The sequence below is a fragment of the Vigna radiata genome, chromosome 11 (genome assembly GCF_000741045.1).
Source record: "Vigna radiata var. radiata cultivar VC1973A chromosome 11, Vradiata_ver6, whole genome shotgun sequence".
Taxonomy (NCBI): Eukaryota; Viridiplantae; Streptophyta; class Magnoliopsida; order Fabales; family Fabaceae; genus Vigna; species Vigna radiata.
The window spans coordinates 15,070,897-15,095,055 of NC_028361.1; the positions used below are offsets into that span (position 1 = coordinate 15,070,897).

Below are 24,159 nucleotides of genomic sequence, written 5' to 3' on the forward strand. Positions count from 1 at the left end.
CATTCTAAAATCCTCAAATATTAATTTATAAAGGAAAATTATTGAACATAGAATAGATGCATGATTTGGAGAATTGATCTGGGTTGTGTTCAGAATTGTAAAATTTTATAGAAAACTAAAGTGATTGGAATTGATAACAGCATTGAGAATGAGGTAGTATGGTATGATATGTCTTCAACACTCTGATGCATTTCCTTGGAGAAGACCATTTCTGATCTGTGAAGCAACATCTTGAACAGCACCAGGTCCATGTGGAATGAAAACAGCATTGGATTTTGAGGAAGCACCGATGTCCTTCATTGTGTCAAAATATTGAGTCATGAGAACCATGTCCATGATATCCTTTGATGTTGTCCCAGGAACATTCTCAGAGAAAGCTAACACACTGTCCCTCAGTCCATCAACTATGGCTTGCCGCTGACGAGCAATTCCAAGCCCTGCTAGGTACTTTGATTCTGCATCCCCTTCTGCTCGCTTTATCTGCAATATCTTCTCTGCTTCAGCTTTCTCCTTCGCAGCCACCCTCAATCTTGCAGCTATTTCCAAAGGGTCACAAATAAAACATAAAAACATTCATAACAATTTGTTCAAACAGCGCCTGACATACCAGCATTTATCTCATTCATGGCTCTCTTCACATGCTCGTCTGGCTCTATATCCACAATAAGAGTCTGAACTATCTCGTAACCATAAGCTGACATAGCCTAGAAAAAAAGGAAAGAAGATGAAGGATGTTCTATTCCATTCTTAATTTACAATAAAAAGATATTACCTTTTCGAGTTCTTCCTCCACTGCTTTCGCAATTTCATTCTTCTGTTCAAAAGTAGCATCCAGTTCCATCTTTGGAACACTTGCTCTGATAACTGAATAGCAAAATTAGTAAATAAGTTTCAATCTGAGGATCCACTGATAAACCCAAAGAACTAGAATAATCACCATCAAAGACATAGGATTGGATTTGTGCTCTGGTATTGCTGAGTTTGTAGTAAGCATCCACTGTCTTTTCTGCCAATGCCCGATATTGGATAGAAGCAACCACAGTAACAAATACATTGTCCTGTCGGAATGCATCACATCATCAGATAATTCATCATTTCAGACATTACTCAGATAACATCTGTGAAACATTCTAATATCCCTTTATTTACTGGATGCAAGACAAAAAGACTATAATCCTTTTATAATGATCAAAATGTAAAATGAATTGTGATTAGAGAAAAGACCAAACTAGTGCTTTTATGACAAGATGAGAACAAGTGAGAGTGAAAGAAAGAACCTTTGTCTTGGTTTCACAACGAACATCAAGTTGTTTGACACGCAAAGAAAGGGCACCAGCAACACGACTGCCAAGACACCATGGGACACAGTGGCAACCAGGTTCAAGAACATCATCGTACTTCCCGAAAACTTCCCTGATGGCTACACTTGACTGCTCCACTTGAACGCATCCAAACACTTGCCCCATCTTCACAACTCAAAGAACAACAAAGCACCTAACCAAAGACCAACATAAATGTAATCCATGAATTCGTTCTCCTCAATGCTCAAAAGAAAAATAATAAAAAAGATGATTTCCCATTGGTTAATTTTCGAAGATAGTGCACTCACCTTGATAGCCAGAGAGTGAGAATGAAAAGGAGAGAAGATGGTATTTATAGGGAGTCAGAAAACTGACGGGAAAAGACCAAGAAGATGAATGGAAAAGAGAAAGGTAAAGAAATAGCAGTGACATAGCAACTTCGCAGGCGTGAATTTTCATATCAAAAATACTATTCCTCGTCTTGCCGCGTCATACACTTGAAAAATATAGGTTTAAATTTTTTTTTCCCCAATCTAAAAGTTAGTGTTCCGATTTAATCTTTTTTTTAAAATGTAAACTTTTGATTGTTCTAATGTGTAAAATGTATCAGTCCTATCGGTTAACGGTTTTTGATTAATTTTTTTGATTTATTTCATTACTAATTCTCATGTTTCAGGGATTGTTGATGCTTTAGCCTTTCATAGTAATTGTCTTAGATTTATGTCAGCAAATTTCTCTCTAAAATTTGACGGATATGATTGATTTGATACATTTTATATATCATAGAAACTAAAAGTTTACATTTTTAAAAAGGACTAAACTGAATACCAACTTTTAACTTAGCGACAAAAAAAATTTAAACTAAAAATATAATGATAACCAAAGATACATTTAATATCACACATATTATAAAAAATAAAATAATTATAAAAAGTGAAATTTATATATTTAAAGAAAAATAAAATAAAAGAAAAAGTGTCAAAATGAATTTAAAAAATTTGTGTTTGTGAAGATATCCTTTATGTAAAATAAAACCTACAAGAGCGTGAAGTGTGGATTAGAAGAGTGACGTAGACTCTCTTAAAATTAACATCATTGTTATTTATTTTACATTATTATATTTTAAAATGGTAGTTTTCCGTAAAAATCAAGGTGTTGAGAAATAGTTTTAGGAAAGTTTTAGATATTTTAGTTAGATTCATTTATAGAAGTTTCTGAAAATAAAATATGAGTATATTATTCTATCCTCTTATAATTATTATAATTGTTCGTATTTCTAAGATAGAAACGAAGAGAGAGTGTGTATATATAGAAAGAAGCCAAATAAGAAAAAAAATGACTATGAGAATGAAATGAGTATACATGTGAATGATATGTATTTATAGATTTGTAGGCTTTTCAAGAAAAGTAAACAAGATAATTAAAATAAGTCTTAAATATAATTACTTATTGACTTATATATAGTCCTTGATTTATTTTGTTTATGTTTTTAATGAAAAGATTAAATATGTTGAAATAATGTTTTAAAGTGTAAAAATTAAATATTTTATAATTTAAACAAAAATATAATTTTTTTTATAGTTATGTGAGAATGAAAATTATATTTAATCCTTAATAAAATTATATCGTATTATTTTAATTTTAAAATAATAATATATTTTCTTATATTTTTAAGGAGGTGACTCTCGACTTTTATATATATTTTTTTAAAATATCATAATAAATAAGATTGCAATTAAAATAGTTTCAAAATATATTATTTAAAAAAAAGAAATAAATTATATAGTTAGTGTGTGTATTAAAAATATCATACAATTACGCCGCCTCTAAATTATGATATATCTTGTAAAAATATGAAAAAAAAAATAGTATTTCTAGAAACCAATACTTTCGTATAAAAAATGAATGGCTATAAATATCAAAGGATACAACTTCTATTATGAATATAGAATATCTTATAATTAAGGAAACTAAATTACACACATTAACTAGACATAAATATCACAACATAAAGAAACACAATAACAGATAAATATTTCTATAAAAAAAATTATTGAGAATTATTCTTCTTAATATGATCATAAAAATTTGGATCGAAATAACATTCTTAATTTATCCGTGTTTCCATGATTTATTTTGAGTCATAAAATTATAACATTCTTAATTAATTCACATGTATGATTAAATTTATTTATTTTTATTTACATATAATTATTATATAAATATAAATGTAAATATTAAAAATAAGGAGTATGATATGAGTGTTATTTTATTAGTACATAAAAAATGTGAACATTAAAAAAATTATACACGTCCTTTTTGGTTCTTAGAAAATATCATTACGTTAAAAATTATTTTTACATGAAAGAATAATCAAATATTAATTCAAAGAATCCATGTATAAATTAGTGTTACGAGATTGTGTACTTATTATTATCACATATTTTTTATAATCTTCAATCAATAACCTCGCTTTTTATTATCAGTGAAAAAATTTGTTGATAACACGTATTTGCGACGAATTTTTTTATCGATAAATGAATTATGTATATCAATAGAATAATTCTTCAGTAAAATCTTTCGATAAAAAAAGCTAAATATTAAAACTTTTTTCATCTTTGAAGTAGAGAATTAACGTGTTACAGTTAGCAAAACATGGACAATGACTAACTTGATTGACGAGAGTCTTAGTCTGTGTTAAGACTCCAGCAAGTGTACCAAATCGTATCAAGTAATAATAAAACGGTAAGTCCGAGTATCATTTCCCAAATGACTCTTAGGCCTAAACGTTTGTATGAATTCTTGATTTCTTATGACTTGATTGAAAGAAAATTAGGGTTTTAAATGCAAGACAGAAACTAAACATGCATGCAAAGATTGATCAATTGACAGTTGAACTATATGGATGAATGGTGTTATTAGGGGTTTATGATTTCATCCTAATCCACTCTCATATATTTACAAATTCTACTCAATTATACTACTTTATCAATGTTAGTGCCACTTTTTAAATTCCCCTAATTCCAATATCGTGGTGATTAGAGTCTAATCCTAATTGTTAAGATATGCTAAATATTCTATTAAAGGATATTAGGCAATCAAATATTGTGTTAGTTATAATTTAGATATTATTTTAATTTGTGCAGATTTATGCACCTATCATTCCTTTAATAGATGAAGAATTATAGGATCTTTATATGTATATATATAGTACTCTACTCTTTGAAATAATAAAATCAGAATTATTCTTTAAACCTTTTATTACTAATTACTAGTTTACTATGTTTAGTCTCCATAGTAATTAATCATGCATTACATAATTTGCATAGAAGCTTAAGGCAATTGGTCCTCCTATGCCTATGTCTAGTCAATATTACCAAGAGAATTCCCTCGTGTCCTAGACCTAACTATACGTGTCCATACAGAAAGAATCAAAAGTCATGCTATTGATTAATGTCTTAAGCAAAGTATACAAATATAATAGAAGAAAAAATCTAACAATTGATAAAAGAAAGCATATGAATTAAAATAAGAATTTCAATACATGAGAGTTTCAATAGGATTATATCATTCCCCCAACAACAAAGGGGTTTAATTCACCATAATCATGGTGAAACTAGATGAAAAGAATGAAAAGATAATCCTAGAATTGATAAGTTGGAGCTTCCGCATCCAAAATCTACCTCCAAGGAGTGAAGAAAGTGATTCTACGTTCTTTCTGCCAAAAGATAGACCACCTAGGTCGTCCAAATCTATATTATAACTCATTAAAACGAAGCAGAAACTGGCCCAGGCTCAATAGTACACTGCCCGACGGTGGCTCACCGCCCGGCGGTGGGTGCGACACTTATAATGGCCCCCTAGCGGTGAAAAATAGTGAAAAACTGGTCCCGAGTCCACCGCCCGGCGGTGGTTTCACTGCCATCACTCCTTACGGCACAAAACTGCACTCTGGTTGACTTTTCAGCATTTTGGTTGACTAGTTGACTTTTATGATTGAGTGGTTGACTTTTATGATTGAGTGGTTGACTTTTCTGCATTCTTGTTGACTTTTCTGCATTGCAACTCCTTGATACTTCAACCCTTCTTTCAAATCATTCAATAAACCTACAAAATCAAGGGAAAACCAAGCATAAAACCAATAAAACCAACTTTGACTCTCTTATTCTCTAACTTAAGCAAAATGCATGATTTCAAGCTAATTCTAAGTCATAAAGGTTGTGTTTAATGTCAAATTTAAGTATGAAAATAACGATTTTTCAACCATTATCAGTCTCAAAAGTGGCTTGATGAATGTGGGGTTCAATTGTCGCATGATTTGGTTGTGGAGGTGTTTCAAAGGTTTAAGCATGTTAGGAAGCCGACTTTTCAGTTCTTTTGTTGGGCAAGCAAAAGGCCTAGGTTTGCTCATGATTTCAGAACTTATAATTGCATGATGAGTGTTTTTGGGAGGACTAAAAAGTTTAAGATAATGGTGCCAGAGATGTTGATTGGCCGAGCTGTTGACTAACTAAGTCATCGATTGACGTAGTTGCCAAATTGGCCGAGCTACCGACTTATCGAGAGCGATTGGTCGAGTTGGCTGAGCTTGAGAATATTGGTATTTACTAAAGGATTTTTCCTTTGATAATTAATGAATATATAAATTTCCATTTGTAAATGTTACCTACTGCATTTTTACTGACAAAGTTTAGTCCATCCAAAATCAGTTGAAAAAAAGTCATTACCATTGGATTTTTCATGTTTCCAATGGATTTTGATCATCGATAATATCTGTATTTATTGTAATTAGTCATTCCCGAACCATATTACATGGCAAGATAAATTTAATGTATATTTTGAGTTTGACTAAAGTTAATACTCTAGATATAAAATAGAGCTGTCAAATGGGTTACAACCCGTGGGTCAATCCGGCCCACCATGGGTTTGAATTGAGTTGGCTCACCAACTACCTAATTTTATTTTATTAATTTATTATCTTATGAAACCCTAAAAAGTACTATTTGGCCCATTATACGTGGATTGTATTGTACTTTTTTTTATTATTTTGAATTGTCTTGAGTTTAACATCATTTTGGGAATGAAACTTACTTAGATTTGAATTAAAAAAAATTGTAATTTATTTTATTTTAAAAAAATTGTAATTAAGTGAGCTAGTGAGACAACCCGTTTAACTAGGGATGGCAAAAAAATCCGCAGGCACGGGTATCCGCAAGTACAATCCGCGACGGATAGTTACTATCCGTGGATATTTACTACCAGCGGGTAACGGATATTTTAATACCCGCTTCTAAACGGGTCAGGTACGGGTAGTATACTACCCGACCCGCGGCTACCCGTTACCCGCAAAAAATAATAAAATTTAATTTATATTTTTTAATTAAATTTAATAAAAATTAAATTAAATTATATTTTATTAGGTTAAATTTAATTAAAATTAAATTATTTTATATTTAATTTAATTTATATTATATTATATATATTTTGTAATTTTATTTAAATTTTATTTTATAAATGTATAAAATATTTTTTTGGGTACCCGCGGGTTTTAAAATACTCACAGGTATTTTATAAACGGGTACCCATGTGGGTAGCAGGTACAATTTTATCCGACAGGTCAGGTTGCGGGTAGACGTTATTTGTGTCCGACCCGACCCATTGTCATATCTACGTTTAACCCACCAATCTGTGGTGGGTCGAGTCGAGTTTAAAATTTTTTGGCTTGTTAATAAATAAGTCAGGTTGGGTTAACTCAAATTACTAACCCGTGGTGGATTAGGCTGAGTCTCATTTTGCCAGTAATATAAACCTTTTTTTGACTTCAATTAATTGCTGTGATTTATATGATTCTAATTAATAATTAAGAGAATCAGATCATCTCTACATCATTCTGGTCATCTATATATCACACTAAACATATACATGATAGTTTTCCCTCCCTCCTTAAGAAAAACTATTCTTCCATCCATTTATCTCACACAACATTAAAGCCCATTTTTAAGCATAAACCTTAATACATTTGTATTTTAGATAAAATTCACTTATTAAAACGTATCCGCTAAGCGAACAAATCTACTCACTAACGCTTAGTAAATCAACCATTGAAACAAAATGCCAAAGAAATGCATCCAGTAAAAATAGACTCATCAACTAAGTTCCTCGTTAACTCTGCAAAACTCGAGTTTTATATTTGAGTTTTCATTCGTGTTGATTTTTTATCATCCAAAATACAATTCGTCATCTGTGTTTCCAAGATATATACATTTAAAAAAGCCTCTGAAGTGTGGATTGGGAGAGTAACGTAGATTCCCTTAAAATTAACATCATTATTATTTTAAATTATTATACTTTAAAATGTTAGTTTTCCGTCATAATGAGAAATAGTTTAGGAAAGTTTTAGATCGCTTAGTTAAATTCATTTATAGAAGTTTCTTAAAATAAGATATAAGTATATTATTCTATCATTTTATAACTATTATAATTGTTCTTATTTCTAAGATAAAAATGAAGGAGAGATGTGTATAGAATTAGCCAAATCAGTAAAATAAATTTTCCACACTTAAATCAGTAAAATACAAGAGAGTATGAGTACAAAAAGTGATTGAGAGTGGTAAGAGGACAAAAGTGACTATGAGAATGGAATAAGTATATATGTGGGATGATACGTATTTATAGATATGTAGGCTCTTCAAGAGAGGTTAAAAAGATATAATTATTTATTGACTTTTCTATATATATATATATATATATATATATATATATATATATATATATATATATATATATATATATATATTTTTTATTTATGTTTTTAATAAAAAGATTAAATATGTTGAAAGAATATTTTAAAGTGTAAAGACTAAATATTTTATAATTTAAATAAAATATAATTATTTTATAGTTAACTGAGAATGAAAATTATATTTAATCCTTAATGAAACTATATCATATTGTTTTAATTTTTAAATAATAATATTTTCTCTTATATTTTTAAAGAGGTGACACTCGACTTTTATATATATTTTTAAAATATCATATCAAATAAAATTAAAATTAAAAAAAAGGTTAAAATATATTAATTAAAAATAAAAGAAATATCAGTACGTGTAACATCTCCAAAAATATACTTAAGAGTCTTGACATTTGTAATAAAATAGAACAGTTACAGGAAGAAAAAAAAAATAAAGTTAATTTATAGTTATCCTAAAATAACAATAAATTTAAAATTTTATTGAAAACCTACACTGATACAATTACAATTACAAACCGAACGGTCATACAAGGAATGTATAAACCGAACGGTCCTAAACTAATACAAAAGAAGTACAAGACCGAACGGTCTTACTCTAACGAAAAATGCCTTCTTTTTCCAGCGCCGGCTCCAATGTACCTTCAACACACTCTGCTTACACCCACAAGGTGATCATTGCAAAGACAAGGACGACCAAACGAACATGACAAGACAGGAAAATAAGGGTAAGCTAGTGTAATTTAATTAACTATGTTAACATACAATTCAGACAAACATATCATACAATCATACATATACCGTATCATACAAGCATGTTATAATCGACCACATTGCTATGACTGTCCGGACTGTATGAATATGTAGCTACGACCGTTCTTGCACTCATGGAAAGTTAAAATGGAACACCACACGAATACATAGTTGGAAACCCAAGCAGCCACACAAGGTTAACCCTTCATCCCTCATTGTAGTTGGAAACCCAAGCCTACACATGAGTTTAGTCCGTTAGTTGGAACCCCAAGGTGTATGCGACCAGGCCTCCTACTATTCTCACCACATGCGTCACCATTCTCTACTTGAGACTCGGTGACCATTAGAATGTCAGGATGAACGCTAACTTAGCATAACCATATTCATACTATTACCACATTGAAACCAACCATCGAGACATTCCTCCCTAGAATTCTCTTTCATATCCATGTTATAAATGTCACATCATACTTTCTCAACCATAACATGTTTAAATAAAAATCATTCAAAACAATAGTACAACTCCCACCCTTGAACAAGACTGAAAAGGAAGATATCTATATAACCTACGTTCGAGACCGAACGGAAGAAACACTACCTAGATGCGAACATGACCGAATGGTCATTTAGAGAGTAAGACTCAAGCATAAACCGAACACTTGATCCTTATACTAAGCACTTTTAATTTAGGCCGAACATTATTATCTTAATCCGAACACTAATGGCTTAGGTCGAGCACTCTTGTCTTAGGCCGAACGACATGATAACATGACCGAATGGTGGATCATAACTAATACTAGCACATAACCGAACGATCATTAAGAAGTAAAGTCTCATAGAGACTCAACATAGTTAAGTCGAACACTAGTACTAGACCAAGTACTAGTGTATAACCGTTTGGTCATTAACTGGAAACTCCATAGAAATAGAATTGTGTTAAGACCTAACAAATTGGGAATGTTGTTCAGTCCATGAAGGACCTTCAGTGAACTGCATAATTCTGAAGAATGACTTTAAAATTATGATCAACATTAATCTTTACCAATTCCCTCATTCCTCCCAACTTTTAAACCTTCAATCTTATATCATACATTCCTACATATTAATTAAGAGTATCTAAACCTTTCTAACATTATTAAGATAGTTTCATTCATAGATTTGAGAGTCAAGTCTGCAGAATCATGAACTCAATGACTGAGAACCAAATTTACTAGTTTGGTACATTTTTTAGTGTCTTAAGGATTCTAACAAGTCTTTAAATAACTGACCCAGATTTCCTATACAAATCCCCCCATTTTCCCTACCACACTTCCTTCCAAATTCACTCGACCAATGAACCATAATCATGCAGAAATATAATCATCATAAACACAACATCAATATTCCCCACCAACGACACCGAACACCAAACCATTAAATTTCACATACATGAAACATTATCAAACAACATATTCATGCATCAAAATAAACTAATTAAATTAGCTAGTTTCCCTTACCTCTTTGACCGAACCAAACAACGTTTACCTTTTCCAAAAATTGCTTTAACACCAGAAAATCCTAGGAACACCTAAAGTTCACCGATTGGTGAGAAAAGACCACCCAATGGATAAAAGATGAAGTTAGAAAGAAGAAGAGAAGGTTGAAGAACACATGCAACCAACCTGGCTATCTTGCATGTCATAGAAATTTCCAGATTTTAACAAAACTCAAGAAATGAAACTTACCCATTCAAAATAAGAGTTTGATTGGTCAGAATGGAAGTTCTTGAATCTAGAATAGCTTACACCCAATCTAATTGTAGATCAGATGAAGAATAAGATGACAATTTGTAGAGAGAAGGAAGAGAATTTTAGAGAGAAGGAGGAGAAAAGATAAAAGTTTGGTTTGGAGAGATGTGGATTGTGAAGAAAATGAGACAACTTTGCTTACTACTTCTATATATTAAACCCCCAACCATTCTTATTTTGAGACATTTGTACCTCCCTTCCACATGTCATTTTTGGGGGTTGACATTGTTGGAAAACAGGTAGGCTTCTTTTTACACCATGAGAGGCGGGGGGTGAATTGGTGAGTTTTCAAAATCAGAGTCTTTTTGCAATCTTTAAAACAAAGTATAAAACTTTACAAAACTTTCTTGAATCGCAAGTAATGAAAATTGTATATAGCGGAAAAACGTAGTTGACTGCACAAATGATAAAGTCAACTGTAAGTAAAAGATCAGGGATAGAGAAATTCAAACACTGGTTTTTATACTGGTTCGGCCTCAATGCCTACATCCAATGTCCTTCCAATACCAGGAAACAATTGCACTATAATGGTCAAGGTTTTTACAACAAGGAATTTATAGAAGACCTCCAGTCAAAAATATAAATCTCCTCTTTAACCCTCTAACCAAAATATAGCCAATACAACACACCAAGACTTGTAGTAAGATGCCCCCTCTCCTGCAATCTGTCAACCATTTTGAATAGTCCTCAAAGTGAACCAGACTCCACGAGTCTATCCCTTGTAATCACAACAGGTCACAACAACAATCACCAATGGATGTTAACAATAATCTTGATCCCAATGTGCAGACATGTGATCAAGCAATGTGTGCGCAGTTAGTCTCCCTTTGAATCTCTTTCAAAAAAGATCACTACCGTCTTCTTGGAGAATTCTTGGTGCTCTATAATCTCTGAGAATTAATCTAAAACAGAATCTGAAAGTGTTAGATCAAATTGCCCAAAAATCTTAGAACAAATTCGTGTTTTGACTATTTATAGAATTATGTTAAACAAATATTCTCATAGTCGAATAAGCTACTAATTTAGCCGACTAGATTATGACAGTTATAACTGATAAGTTAGACCAATAGCATTCAGTCAACCAAAATAAAATCTCCTTTAATACAGTTGACCTACTATTCAATGCTTAACTAACTTTTGAACGTTAGTGTTCATGAGCAAAACATAATTTCAAAGCAAACAACTAATATAGTCGAGTGTGTGGCGCACACAGTCGACTTCAACATTGCCACTGCTCAGCTGCACCCTAGCTACCACATTCTAGAGAAGAATGGGGCTCAGTTGCACCCTAGCGGCATCATCAATCTTTGCTCAATATTTCTTCTTTTACGTTCATTCTTGCTTATGTGGTTCTTCCATTCTTCGATTTGGACAACAAGCTTCATGTACATGATGTAACAACCAAAAACTGGGGATTAGTGGTGAAATTTAAATCAATTCAACTCAACATGTAGATACTTAGAAACGTAACAAATTGAGGCATAAAGAAGGTACAAAGCTAAGAAAGAGTTGACATTTTCTCGTAATTCAATACTGAAATTATGGTAAAATATGTCATTATCAGTCACCTCATTAAATAAATATAAATAATGAAAATGAGGTTAGGGACATCTCACTAGATAAATGAAAATAATAATAATAAATAAATAAAAATGAGATTGTAAACATACTAATAAAAAATAACAATAATCACTAATAGAAAAATGTATTTACCGGGGACATGGTTCTGGGCGTTATAATAAGTCTGCGCATTTTATAACATAACAAAAATTTATGTCATAATAGTTTAAACATATTATGACGTAGTTTCTGGAATCACTCATAATATACTCAAAAGATATTATGATGTAGATTTGTTGATACATTATAATGTGTTTTTTCTTAAAAAAAAATTATTATTACAATTTACATCTAATGAAATTATAATTATACTCTTGTATTATCATCTCATCCAATCAATTTATAATAAATATAATTTCAAATGTCCACATCCAATGAAACCAAATTTGACAGCAAAGAGAACCAAATATAATATGCAGTGCCTGAAATTTAAAAGATACAATCAGATTTATAATCAAAACAAAAACTATATATACCACAATAGGCATTAAAATTATTTTGAAGAAGAAATGGAACATAGTCTCACGGTTCTTCAATTCTAGAAATAGAATGTAAGCTTAATCAAGTAAGGAATTCAAGCCATCAAAGATTGACATTCAAGACACAGGTTGAATTCATGGATGATAAGTTGGATTTGATTGTACAAGTCACCATGTCCCTGAGCTGCTGACTCTTGCACAGGAATAACCCCACTCCGCACTCTGATTCCCGAACCCAATTCTATCACATAATTAACAAACGAACGAAAAAAAAACAATACATGAGAAATTAACACTTTCAATAACATCTCTCAAGTATAGTATCAATTTCTTAGGGAATAAAATAAACACAATAGCATTTTCACAGAATATTAGATTAATATACCATGTAACCTCAATCTCAATGCTAACTTCAAATTTTAATAACTAGAATACAAGAAATCAATAGTAACATTCCCATTAGAAATAAAACTAAATTAAACCACACCATTTTAGTTAAGAAAACCCGGCGAAAGAATCTTCACAGAACGTTATATTGCAATCTTGAGAATTCAGGCAATTCAAAAACCATGCAACCTCAATGCTACAGGAGCATTGATTTCCTTATTATTGTGTTTGTCGTTCTTTATTAAAATAAAAGAACGTGGCCGCATTCCAAGATTACCAACGCGGTCGCGCTCTTCGGAAGGGATTTGGAGAAGCTTGTTGAACTCGCTGGTGTTCTTCTCCAAATTGTCTTGAAGTTCGCGTTCTTCCGCTCTCTCTCCACCGCCTTCTTCCACATCTCCAACAAGTAGGAGGTGTCTCCGTCTTCTTTTGCTCCTGTTGCCACACGCGTTATCGCTCTCAATCGCGTCCATTCTCTGTTTCCGTGTTGCCCGTGAAGGTGCACGCAACGATGTGGTGCAACAGCGGAAGACGGTGAAATCAAAGGCTAATCCTAAATTCGAAGATTTGTTCGGAGGAGATTCTAGGATTCGGAAAGGATTTAATCGGTAGAAAAGGTTGAAACGAGATTTAATAGATGTAAACAGATAAAAACTGATCTCAATCGGTGAAAAATGAAAAAAAAAGCAAAACAATCGGTCAAAAGATAAAAGATAAGGAAAACCTAGTGAAAGATGAGATTTGGTGGTTAAGGCGACACTCGAGGCAGCGAAGAAGATGTAGTTCGGTGAATAGCGAACACGATGCTTCGAGAGATTAGGTTTTGGTGTCCTCACGCAAAGAATAGAAAGCATGAATATGTGGTTTGGTGATGGTGAGGAAGGAGTCTTCAGAGAGATATTATAACTGATTTCTAAAAAATAAGTCATAATAACTGGTTTGCGATCGTATTTTATATTATAACTGATATATAAAATTACGTCATAATATATCTTAAATTTATTTACAAATTTGCTATCGTGTTTAATATTGTAATTGATATTCAAAACTACGTCATAATATGTCTTATTTTTATTACGATTCTACCACCGTCAACCATTATGATGTATAATTTTTATTCGTCATGATAGGTCCTTATAAAAAAATATTTTTCCACTAACCAATTCAATAAAAATAGGTTATAAATACTTTACTAATAAAATAAGTAATAAAAATAAATAAAAAATAAAGTTATGAACACCTTACTTAAATAAATAAATAAAAATGATGTTATAAACACATCAATAATAGATTAAAAATAACAATAAATAAATAAAAGTCAAGTTATCAATACCTCACTAATAAAACAATAGTAATAATAAACAAATAAAAAAATGAGTTTATAAATATCTCACTAATAAAATAAAAATAATAAAAATAAATAAATAAAAATGAGATCATCAACATTTCACTCATAAAACAATAATAATAAATAAATAAATTATTAAAGTTATAAACACCTCAATAATAAAATAAAAATAATAATAACAAATAAATAAAATAAGGTTATCAATACCTCACGTATAAAACAATAATAATAAATAAATAAAAATAATGAGATTATAAACATCTCACTAATAAAAATAATAACAATAAATAAATAAAATAAAAATAAAATCAATAAATTAAAATAAATAAATTTGATAAATGAAATATATAAAATGATAAATGTCTAGTTTCATTATCTCAAAATAACTTGTTTAAGTCAACTATATTTCTCAATTAATTGAATAGTTTTTCCAAATTATTTTAAAAGAAATTTCTTTTTTAGAAAAAAAAATGTAAGTGAAAGTAGAAAAGGATGAAGAATGCACGCACAAAACACAGATGAAAAGTTTTTCCCATTTCTCGTTCTTGCAAGAATATATATATATATATATATATAAAAGCTTATTTTACAATTACATTATTATTTTAATATTTGTTTTTCTCTATAGATTTACATCCATCTAATAGTAAAACTACAATTCATTATTTAAATATTTTAATGTCTAATAATAAACTATTTAAATATTTTACTATTTATTTATAATATTTTCACCTGATCTTAAATACGGAAATTATATTTTTACTATAAGTCTAAATTTAAATTTGAATGGTTAAAGTAAAAAATATTATCTTAAGGACATGTAAAATTGTGAGTTTGACCCAACCGTTAATGAAGTTATAATTGAATTGTTACTGAAATAATTCAAAACAAGAAATAAGTGATGTTAGTTCAATTGAAAAAAAAAAAAACATTTCTCTACCTACAGATTAAAAAAAAAAATTTGATATTCAAAATGAAATGCTATATCTTAAGAACTTTTGATAAAAAATCTCGATCCAATACTTAACGAAACATAAGTACAATTTTTACTAAGACAACTCAAAACTAAATACTATATACTATATGGAGATCTAACTTTTATATTAAAATATAATAATTATTTCTTCTAACATAAACCTTCAATTATAAATCTGATCGATTATAATGGATAATTATATTTCAATAATATTTTATAAAAATTACAGTCTAATTCAATCATTTATGAAATCGTGATCATAATTTTATTAAGGTAGTTTAAGAATAGAAATGAGTTGATACCTTAATATCATTTATTAATTTTTATTAGAGTTGTCCAAACGGATAATCCAACTTGACCTGGTCCGACCTATCATGGGTTGGTCACTTAGTGAGTCAACTCAACTCGGCTCATTTATTAGCAAGCCAGAAAAACTTGAATCTGGCCCAACCCACCACGAGTTGGTGGGTAGACGAGTTGACTTACTAACCCATTTAATTATATTTTTTTTAAAATGAAAAAAATACAAACTTTCTGTAATTTAAATTTAAACAAATTTCACTCCCAAAAAATTATGTTAAATACAATTAAAAATAATAATAAAAAGTACAATATAATCCAAATGTCATCCAAAAACAAAAACAAAAAACATACAAATAAGTTTCTTATATTCATCATTTTTTGTTCCTTATCCATTTACGATATTAGAATCTTGAATAGATAAATCCATAATATTTTACTCTCTTGAATCATCCTGAATGTCAAACCAACCTGAATGTAGTTGATCACATCAATTGTTATAACCCTTGACCCTTGTTCTTGTTGTCTCCAAATTCACTAATAAAGATTTTCCTGATATCATAACAATTCCGACAATCAATAAAAAAATATTAGTCAGAAAAAAGAGAACCAACACTCAATAACATCAACAAAAAATGAATAGTTTAATTTGTAACATAATTTCCCAAATTCAAAGATATCAAAAAGAGCTTGTTCAAATAATTTATACTCAAATTGTTTAAATAAAATGAACAAAATCTAATAGAAACATGTCAGAACATGAAAAAAAATCATTCCATGTCTTCAAATCTTCCAGAACAAAAAACAAATTCGCAAATCCCTATTTTTGTCAATATAGGGTTTTTGAAAAAAAAAANAAAGAGAAGTGAGAAAACAAAAATGTGGAGAAATGAGAAGTAAAAAAGAAGGGTGTTTTACCTGCTCCTTGAAGAATTTCAGTGAAGTGAGGGTGAGAGCACCGTCAAATAGAGCAAGTACCGTGAGAGCAATTTGTGAGAGCAGATGTTACTTTTTTGGTATACACAGTGTGAGTGAAGAAAGTATTTTATTTGTTAGGGTTTCATAAATAAAATAATAAATTAAAAAAATAAAATTAGGTAGGTGGGTACTACGGGTTCAACGCGCATGAACCGGGTCTAAATGAGCCGAGTTGAAATCTAACTCACATATAAGTGAGTTGTATTTTTCAAACCCAATCCGGTCCGTGGGCCCGAACCCGTGACGGGACGGATTGGCCCGCGGGTTATGACCCATTTTGACGGTTCTAATTTTTATAAAGGCCATTTTTTTTTTACAATTTACTTATGAAATTATAAAATTATTTCATCCTATATATACAAAACTTAAATATAATTAATATAAAATAGAAGATATTACATTTATCATGTTTGCAATTGTAATAATATGTTGTAGTGGTAAAAACTTTGTACTTTCATAACTTAAAATCAAAATCAAACATTGATTCTCACATGTTCATTTTATCACCAATAAAATAATCACACTAAGTATTTTTGAACTTTTTCTGGTTTGGGATTACATATCAAAAGAATTTTTATTAAATTGAGAAAAAGTTTATGAAAAGAAGCCAAACTTATGACAAATGTGGAAAATTGAGTTGTATTCAAGAATACTTACAAGTCAATTTTTGTATGGCCCAACTTTTATAGTAAGTTTTCATCGATTCTTCTTCAACTTCATTAAAACTCTTAGTTTAATATATAACATTAAATTTAAATAAATTAAAAAAATATCGTTTATTCTTCTTCAACTTCATTAAAACTTTTAGTTTAATATATAACAAATTAAATTTAAATAAATTAAAAAATATCATTTTATTATAATTTTTTATTAATGAAAAACTTTTTACATCGAATTTGATAGTATCGACATAAATTGAAGCATTCAAGTCTGTTATAATCCGACAAATTTGAGTTTTGTGTTTTTTATACTACATAAATTTAAATACTCTATAAAACGAACCTAAAACTAATATAAACAAACTAAAATAGTTAATATATATAAAAGACGTTCCCTGTATTAAATGTCAAATAATAAATCACAAACATAACATTTTATAAGATATCTGAATCATCGTGTGATTTTATTATATTAGATAAACGAGAGTTATATATTTACAAAAGGTAAATATTTAAAAGATAAAAAATTTCATATTTGTAAGGAATAATTAAAAACAAAATGTAACATATTGTCGGTGATTATGATAGAAGAAATTGCTATTTTTTATACATTGATAAAAAGTGACAATTTATGCATAAAAAAGTAAAGCATTATCCTGTATTATTTAACTACTAAAAACCAACCACTAATAGTAGTTCCTGAAAAATTTAAGTAAACAAACTCATCTTCTTATCCGGTTATGATTATTCTCATGATTTAATTTAATATAGTGAAATGTTAGAATATAATTAGTATTTTTTTTCTAGAAAACTAAATTGACATGTTGAAATTGAAATTAATAAATAGTGTAGATAATATTTTTACTCACATATAACAGAAAGGAGAAGCCTAATTAAATAAATAAAAGGGTTAAATATGTTTTTAGTCTTTTTGGGGCGATTTTGGTTTCAGTCCATTTTCAAACTATGGTACAATTTAGTCTTTTAACTTTAGAAAACTCTGGTTTTAGTCTTTTTTTCCAATTTTTTTTAATTTTATTTGTTGTTTCAAGTACGTTTCTTAATTAACATTGAAGCAAAAATGTGTCAAACAATATAAACAATCCAAATACTACAATGAAATGTATTTGAAACAACAAATAAAGTTAAAAAAATTGGTAAAAAGGACTAAGACCAAAGTTTTCTAAAGTTAAAAGACTAAATTATACCATAATTTAAAAATGGACTAAAACGAAAATCGCTCCAAAAATAAAAACATATTTAATCTAAATAAAATTAATAAATAATAGAGTGAGTATTATTCATTCTGAATTGAATAATATAAACATTTGTTTTGATGATGAAGAAGAGAAAAGAGATAAGGAACGAGTTTTGAGGTGACACATTCCAGGTTGTCTCATAGAAATGATGTGTCATAGCATCAGCTTCGAGGTTAAAGACATGCTACACGCCACGCAACTCATGTGATATCAATCTACAAGCCGCTTTTGGATTGTCTCACGCGCTCTCCATTTTACTCGCTACACTGAATCCATTCTTCCTTTCACTCATTCACACCTTTTTTTAGATTAGATACAAGAAGGTGACTGCATGCAAAATAAAGGAAACAATATTAATTAAGTTAAATAAATAATTTTATTCAATATTGATATTGTAAATCATTTTTATAATAGAAAATAGTTAACACTCATTATGAATCTATTAATTGACTCTGAATATTTTGATAATAAATAAAGCACATAGTATGTTAAAATATTTTATTTTTGAGTAACATAATCAATTACAAATGTTTCTTTTTTCATTTTTAAAAGTAATATGATTCTTTTATGATAATATTCTACCACAACTTTCTAGATTTTTCTTCTATATAAGTTAATATGTTTGCATATTTTGTTTTGTGCAACTCTTTTCAGTTATCCATCCCATCTTTATTTATTCATCTTAAATTGTAGGCATCTTTTCTAAGTTTAGTAAAACTTTTTTTTTTAAATTTCTTTATATATATATATATATATATATATATAATATTAGGGTAAGAATTATTGTAAAATTTGTAACATTGTGTTAAAATTATATGAATTAGTGAATGTAACTTCATCAATGTAACAGGAAGATTAGTTGAATGAAAAACAAAAAAGAATAAAAAAGTTATAATAATAGAAAGAGAGATAGAAAAGGAAATGGAATGTGTGACTGCCTACATCATATGAACTGTACGTAGCTCTCGGCGCTTTGAAGGATCCTTGATAAGATTTAGGTTGCATGTAGTCTCTTTTGTCACTCACCAAAAACTTCACCATGTTTGCAACTACCAAGTCCTCCACTTTGTCATCTTTCTTCTTCTTCAGCAGAACAATCTCTGTTCCTTCTAAATCCAATTTCTGGAATTTGGTTCCAATGAAACACCCTTCTTCTCCGGGACACTTGGCCTCAAGAACTCTTCACGTCTCTTGTAACTCTCCATTACAACATGCTTCCCAGAGATCATTATCAATTGAGGTTCCGTTTTATTTATTTTATTTACTTATCTATTAATGATCATGTTAGGATTCCTTGTTTCATGTTCTACTTTTGACTGAACCCAAAATATCATTTAACAGTTTACTGTTTTCTGAAAGGTTTGTTTGTCTTTTACGCAAAATACTTGGAACAAAGTATTTGAAGAGAAAAAAAGATGAGAAACTATCTCCCAGATGATTATTTATGGATGTTTTGTTTCCAAATTCTTGTCTTAGAAAAAAAGTTCAAAACTTGATAGATTTTGAATGAGAAACTGTTTGTCGAGTAGTTAGAAATATTTCTAGAAGACAGTTTTCACAATGAAAATAAAAGATCAAATCTTGAGATCTTATTGGCTGTGCCTTATATCAAATTTGAATTCCAAGCAATGGTCTTGATTATCAGATTATGAGCCAAGACGATTTCTCTTCGTGCAGGGAGGTGAAGGTTTTTTCAGGGGTGTGTTGGAAAGTATGCAATCCGTTTACTTGAACAGAAACCCGACTGCAAAGGCCATATTGGAACTTGTTCACTCTGTTGAGAACAATTCAATATGCTATGATCATCTTGCATTCAGGACATTTGGGGTACTTCTCTTGGCTTTTCTTCCTTGCAGTTGTAGACTTTTTCTGTGTGATTTGGTTATATATCTCATTAGCTCATCCATGTGTGTTGTTGAACTTAACTAGGTGAATGGTTATGGAATTGATTCAATGGCTAGCTTTTTTCTGGATTATGGCTATAGTCAGCGAGAGGAGTTAATATTTCCTGCAAAAAAGTTGAGGGCACTGTGGTTTTCTCCTCCTGCAGATTCACAGGCTGGCAGTGGCAGTGGCATTGATGGACCTTTGCCCAGAATATTTATTTCAGAGCTTCTGGTAGATCAAATGAGTCCACAAACTCAGGTGTGTTTGCCAGAAATAATTATAAATAATGTAATATTGCTTTATTTTTACATAAGACTGTGATGTACACTTGCATTTCTTCCCCAAACCCAATTGAACTGAAAGAATTTGGAATTTTCTGTGAAGGAAATAATTAGAAAATACACTGAATCATCCGGGGATGGAAACAAGTATGCAGCACTTGCAAGTTCCCTTGGACATTTAACATGGGAAAAGCCCTTATATTCAGAGTTTCAACAATTAGCAAGGTATTATTACTGTCTGTATGGTGCGCAATGCTTTTTGAGGAAAGTTTCTATTCTCTTCTATCATCTGGCTTAGTTATGGTTTGTTTGTTGGTATCTAATACACAGTGAAAGTGAATATGCTGCCTGGACCCTAGTCAATGGTTATGCGCTGAACCATGTTACTATATCCACTCATCGGCTGAACACTCATTTGAAGGATATAAAAGCATTAAATCAGTTTATTGAGGAGAGTGGATTCAGGTTGAATTCTGAAGGAGGATTGCTGAAAGGTTTGTATCCTTGTTTGTTTTTATGCAAGTACAAGGTTTTCTAATGTTCAATGTCAGACAATCTCAGCATGGTTTCTTTCTGATAAGACAATTGCTATTACAAGTGAAAAAATAAGGATTGAAGAGCAGATAACTTCCTCTTATATTAATGAATGGCAAACATGACCATATTCCTTCAATTCTTGCTTGTGTTCACCTTCTGAAAATTCGGCCTCACTCATCAAATCTAAATCTTGAATATTCTGAGTACTGACAAAACAAAGGGATGGTATAAATCAGTTTGTTAATCTGTTTGCATGAGTGTGTATCATCAGTGTGCTAATCATGCTCCTAATTTTGAGATGAATATGGAAATTATTACCTAGACTAACTGTGAACATGCTGATATAATTGACTGTTTGAAGATAATCATAGCAAGTTGTAGTTTTGTGATCATGTGAATGATTTGAATACTTCCTCTACCTCCAGTGAGCCCTGATGGTCTTCTCCAACAAAGCTCAACTGTAGCAGATTCAATCTCTTTCCAATTTTCTGATGATATAATTGAATCAGTCCCTTGCTCATACATTGAATTTGCCGAGCGTCTGGTGCTGCCACAGTATAGAAATTTACCTGACACAGAGGTAAGCATCATTCTTTTCTTTGTTGTTTTTGGCCAATACTGATTCTGTGACAGATCTTTTTGGTTAAAGATGAAACTGAGAAGAACTACCTTAAGTGTTGAACCACCTGCTAACATAAAATTTGTTGCAAGGCATTTTCTGGCGGATTTGCTAATTCTTCTTCTAACTAATGAAACAGGTTAAAGAGTTCCATAGAAGGGATGGTTTTGAGGTAGCAAGTGCTGACAAGATATTTGAAAGCACATCCAAGGAGCAGTTAAGCAGAGTAGGCTAAGAGCCTTTTCTCTCTCTACACCATGATCCAACAGAAAACATGTTACATTTTACACCTACTTATATTCATTCTTGTGGATGTTGCTTAAATAAGTTGGGATTATGTCTTTATGACTAAGTCATTCAATTCTTATTTTGGAAATGGACATGTTTTAGATATGTTACTGATATAACAACACTAGAAAAAGTTATAATCAGAGACTATATAATATATAAGTAAATATACAAAAATGACAGTTAAAAAATAAGTATATATGTAAAATCCCAATTTTAGTAATATAAACAACTAAAATAAGTATTACATGGATAAAGATATAATAAGAACTAAAGATTGACTATAAATAAAAAATTTTCTTCTCAAGAACTAAGTTCAACCTACTCCAAGCTTTTACTGCCATCCTTGCCATCCTTCTGATCCATTGTATCTCTAAGTTTACTTTAAGATGATTATTGGAAAATTGAGAACAACATATAAGGATATACCACACCAAAAACAAGAATAAGTTACTGTAATTTAATATTCATGTGCGACTACAATTCAAACAAATAAATAAGATATTCATATAAAAACATATAAACATATATTAATTGACTAGTTGACTTGACCATTCAGATAGTATGAATATAGTATGAATATACAGTTATATCTGTTCGTGCATTTGTGGGTGAAGTAATTGAAAATGCATCAACTGCTACACGAGATTAACATGTTATCATTGATCTTAAGTCAAGGTAAAACTCCTAGGTTAGGGCCTTCTGCCATTTTCATGACATGCTCACTATTCTGTACTTGAGAATCGGTGACCATTAGAATGTCAAGATGAACACCAAGACTAAACTTCTTATATTCATACTCTTACCACATTGGAACTCACTAGAACTCACTACTGAGAAATTCCTCCTTGAAATTCTCTTCTAATCCACATTAGAAATATCATACTGTACTTTAATACCAACATAAATTCTCATATATAATACATTTAAGAAATTGAAATAAACGCTTAGAATAAAACATAGAAACAACCTTTTAAAGACCGAATGTATTACATTAGTTTAAGGCCGAACTGTAAAAACAACCACCACCAATGAACACGACTGAATGAAAAAGATTAACATAACCTATGAACAAGACCGAATGGAAAAACACTCATAATCCGTGTACATGACCGAACGATTATTTAACTAGTAAGGCTTAAGCATGAATCGAATGCAGTTTGAAAGCCGAACGCTAGAACAACCGAACACTAGAGATAAACTGAACGCTAAGGCTACGTGTACAAGATAGACTACTAGAGTGAGACCGAGGACTTAAGTTATACCAAACACTTAAAGTAAACTGAATACTAAGGTTATACTGAACACCAAGACTTAGACCAAGTCTTGAGAGCAATCTAACACTAGAACTAGTCCTAATATTAATAGCAAAGTTGAACACTTAGAGCAGAACTGAATATTAATATAAGACCAAACGATATACTAGACCGAATACTTGTACAAGACCTAACGCTATGACTAAACCGAATACTAGTACAATACCGAATACTAAGAACTTAGACAGAACAATTATAGCTTAGACCGAACACTTAGAGGTTTGACCGAATACTAAGAACTTAAACTAAATACTATAGCTTAGACCGAATACTATGGCTAGACCGAATATTAAGAACTTAAACCAAATACTATAGCTTAGATCGAATACTTAGAGGTTATACTGAATATCAATATAAGACCAACCACTAAAGCATGACTGAACGATCATTAACAGGTAAGGCTCCTAAGAGGCCAAACACGGTTAAGACCTAACACAAGAGTAAAGTCGAACGGTCATCGGCTCACTCTTCTCAGATTGCATAATTCTGTAGTATAACTGCAGAATTATGAACTACCTTTACTTTACCAATTCACAGTATTTTTCCTAACTTTTAATCCTCCAAACTTGTAACATCTACCTATTTAATCTTAACTAAGATTATCTAAACCTTTCTAACATCATTCAAGAGGGTCTT

General features: G+C 30.4%; 3 protein-coding genes across 7 annotated transcripts; 1 reads left to right on the top strand and 2 right to left on the bottom strand.

Annotated features, from left to right (window-relative positions):
• Positions 1-62: 62 nt before the first annotated feature.
• Positions 63-1,749, bottom strand: LOC106777212 (hypersensitive-induced response protein 2-like). Its single transcript, XM_014664765.2, has 6 exons — positions 1,610-1,749; positions 1,278-1,494; positions 938-1,058; positions 773-864; positions 608-704; positions 63-536 (listed from the first exon to the last, which is right to left on the bottom strand). The coding sequence occupies exons 2-6, from the start codon at positions 1,464-1,466 to the stop codon at positions 175-177; spliced, it is 861 nt and encodes a 286-aa protein (XP_014520251.1). The 5' UTR covers positions 1,467-1,494; positions 1,610-1,749; the 3' UTR covers positions 63-174.
• A 9,402-nt stretch (positions 1,750-11,151) lies between these two features.
• LOC106777414 lies at positions 11,152-13,998 on the bottom strand. 5 transcript variants are annotated; one of them, XM_022775896.1, is made up of 3 exons: positions 13,353-13,988; positions 12,736-12,929; positions 11,678-11,968 (listed from the first exon to the last, which is right to left on the bottom strand). In XM_022775896.1, exons 1-2 carry the CDS (start codon positions 13,927-13,929, stop codon positions 12,784-12,786), a joined length of 723 nt encoding a protein of 240 aa, XP_022631617.1. In that variant the 5' UTR covers positions 13,930-13,988; the 3' UTR covers positions 11,678-11,968; positions 12,736-12,783. The 5 variants fall into 5 exon arrangements, with proteins under 5 accessions (XP_022631618.1, XP_022631617.1, XP_022631616.1 ...); XM_022775895.1 differs by lacking the exon at positions 11,678-11,968 and adding an exon at positions 12,303-12,631; XM_022775898.1 differs by lacking the exon at positions 11,678-11,968 and having other exon boundaries at positions 12,638-12,929; positions 13,353-13,658; positions 13,800-13,997.
• Positions 13,999-19,497: 5,499 nt separating this feature from the next.
• Positions 19,498-22,323, top strand: LOC106776497. The gene is made up of 7 exons (XM_014663974.2): positions 19,498-19,835; positions 20,273-20,422; positions 20,525-20,740; positions 20,867-20,988; positions 21,094-21,257; positions 21,726-21,880; positions 22,059-22,323. Exons 1-7 carry the CDS (start codon positions 19,635-19,637, stop codon positions 22,152-22,154), a joined length of 1,104 nt encoding a protein of 367 aa, XP_014519460.1. The 5' UTR covers positions 19,498-19,634; the 3' UTR covers positions 22,155-22,323.
• Positions 22,324-24,159: the final 1,836 nt, after the last annotated feature.

Coding starts and splice junctions, on each gene's coding strand:
- LOC106777212 (XM_014664765.2), bottom strand. CDS start 1,466: ATGGGGCAAGTGTTTGGATGCGTTCAAGTGGAGCAGTCAAGTGTAGCC. Junction 1,059..1,277: donor GTTGTGAAACCAAGACAAAG/GTTCTTTCTTTC, acceptor GCATTCCGACAG/GACAATGTATTTGTTACTGT. Junction 865..937: donor CCAATCCTATGTCTTTGATG/GTGATTATTCTA, acceptor TTTGCTATTCAG/TTATCAGAGCAAGTGTTCCA.
- LOC106777414 (XM_022775896.1), bottom strand. CDS start 13,929: ATGCTTTCTATTCTTTGCGTGAGGACACCAAAACCTAATCTCTCGAAG. Junction 12,930..13,352: donor CGAAGAGCGCGACCGCGTTG/GTAATCTTGGAA, acceptor ATTATGTGATAG/AATTGGGTTCGGGAATCAGA.
- LOC106776497 (XM_014663974.2), top strand. CDS start 19,635: ATGTTTGCAACTACCAAGTCCTCCACTTTGTCATCTTTCTTCTTCTTC. Junction 19,836..20,272: donor AGAGATCATTATCAATTGAG/GTTCCGTTTTAT, acceptor CTCTTCGTGCAG/GGAGGTGAAGGTTTTTTCAG. Junction 20,741..20,866: donor AAATGAGTCCACAAACTCAG/GTGTGTTTGCCA, acceptor TTTTCTGTGAAG/GAAATAATTAGAAAATACAC.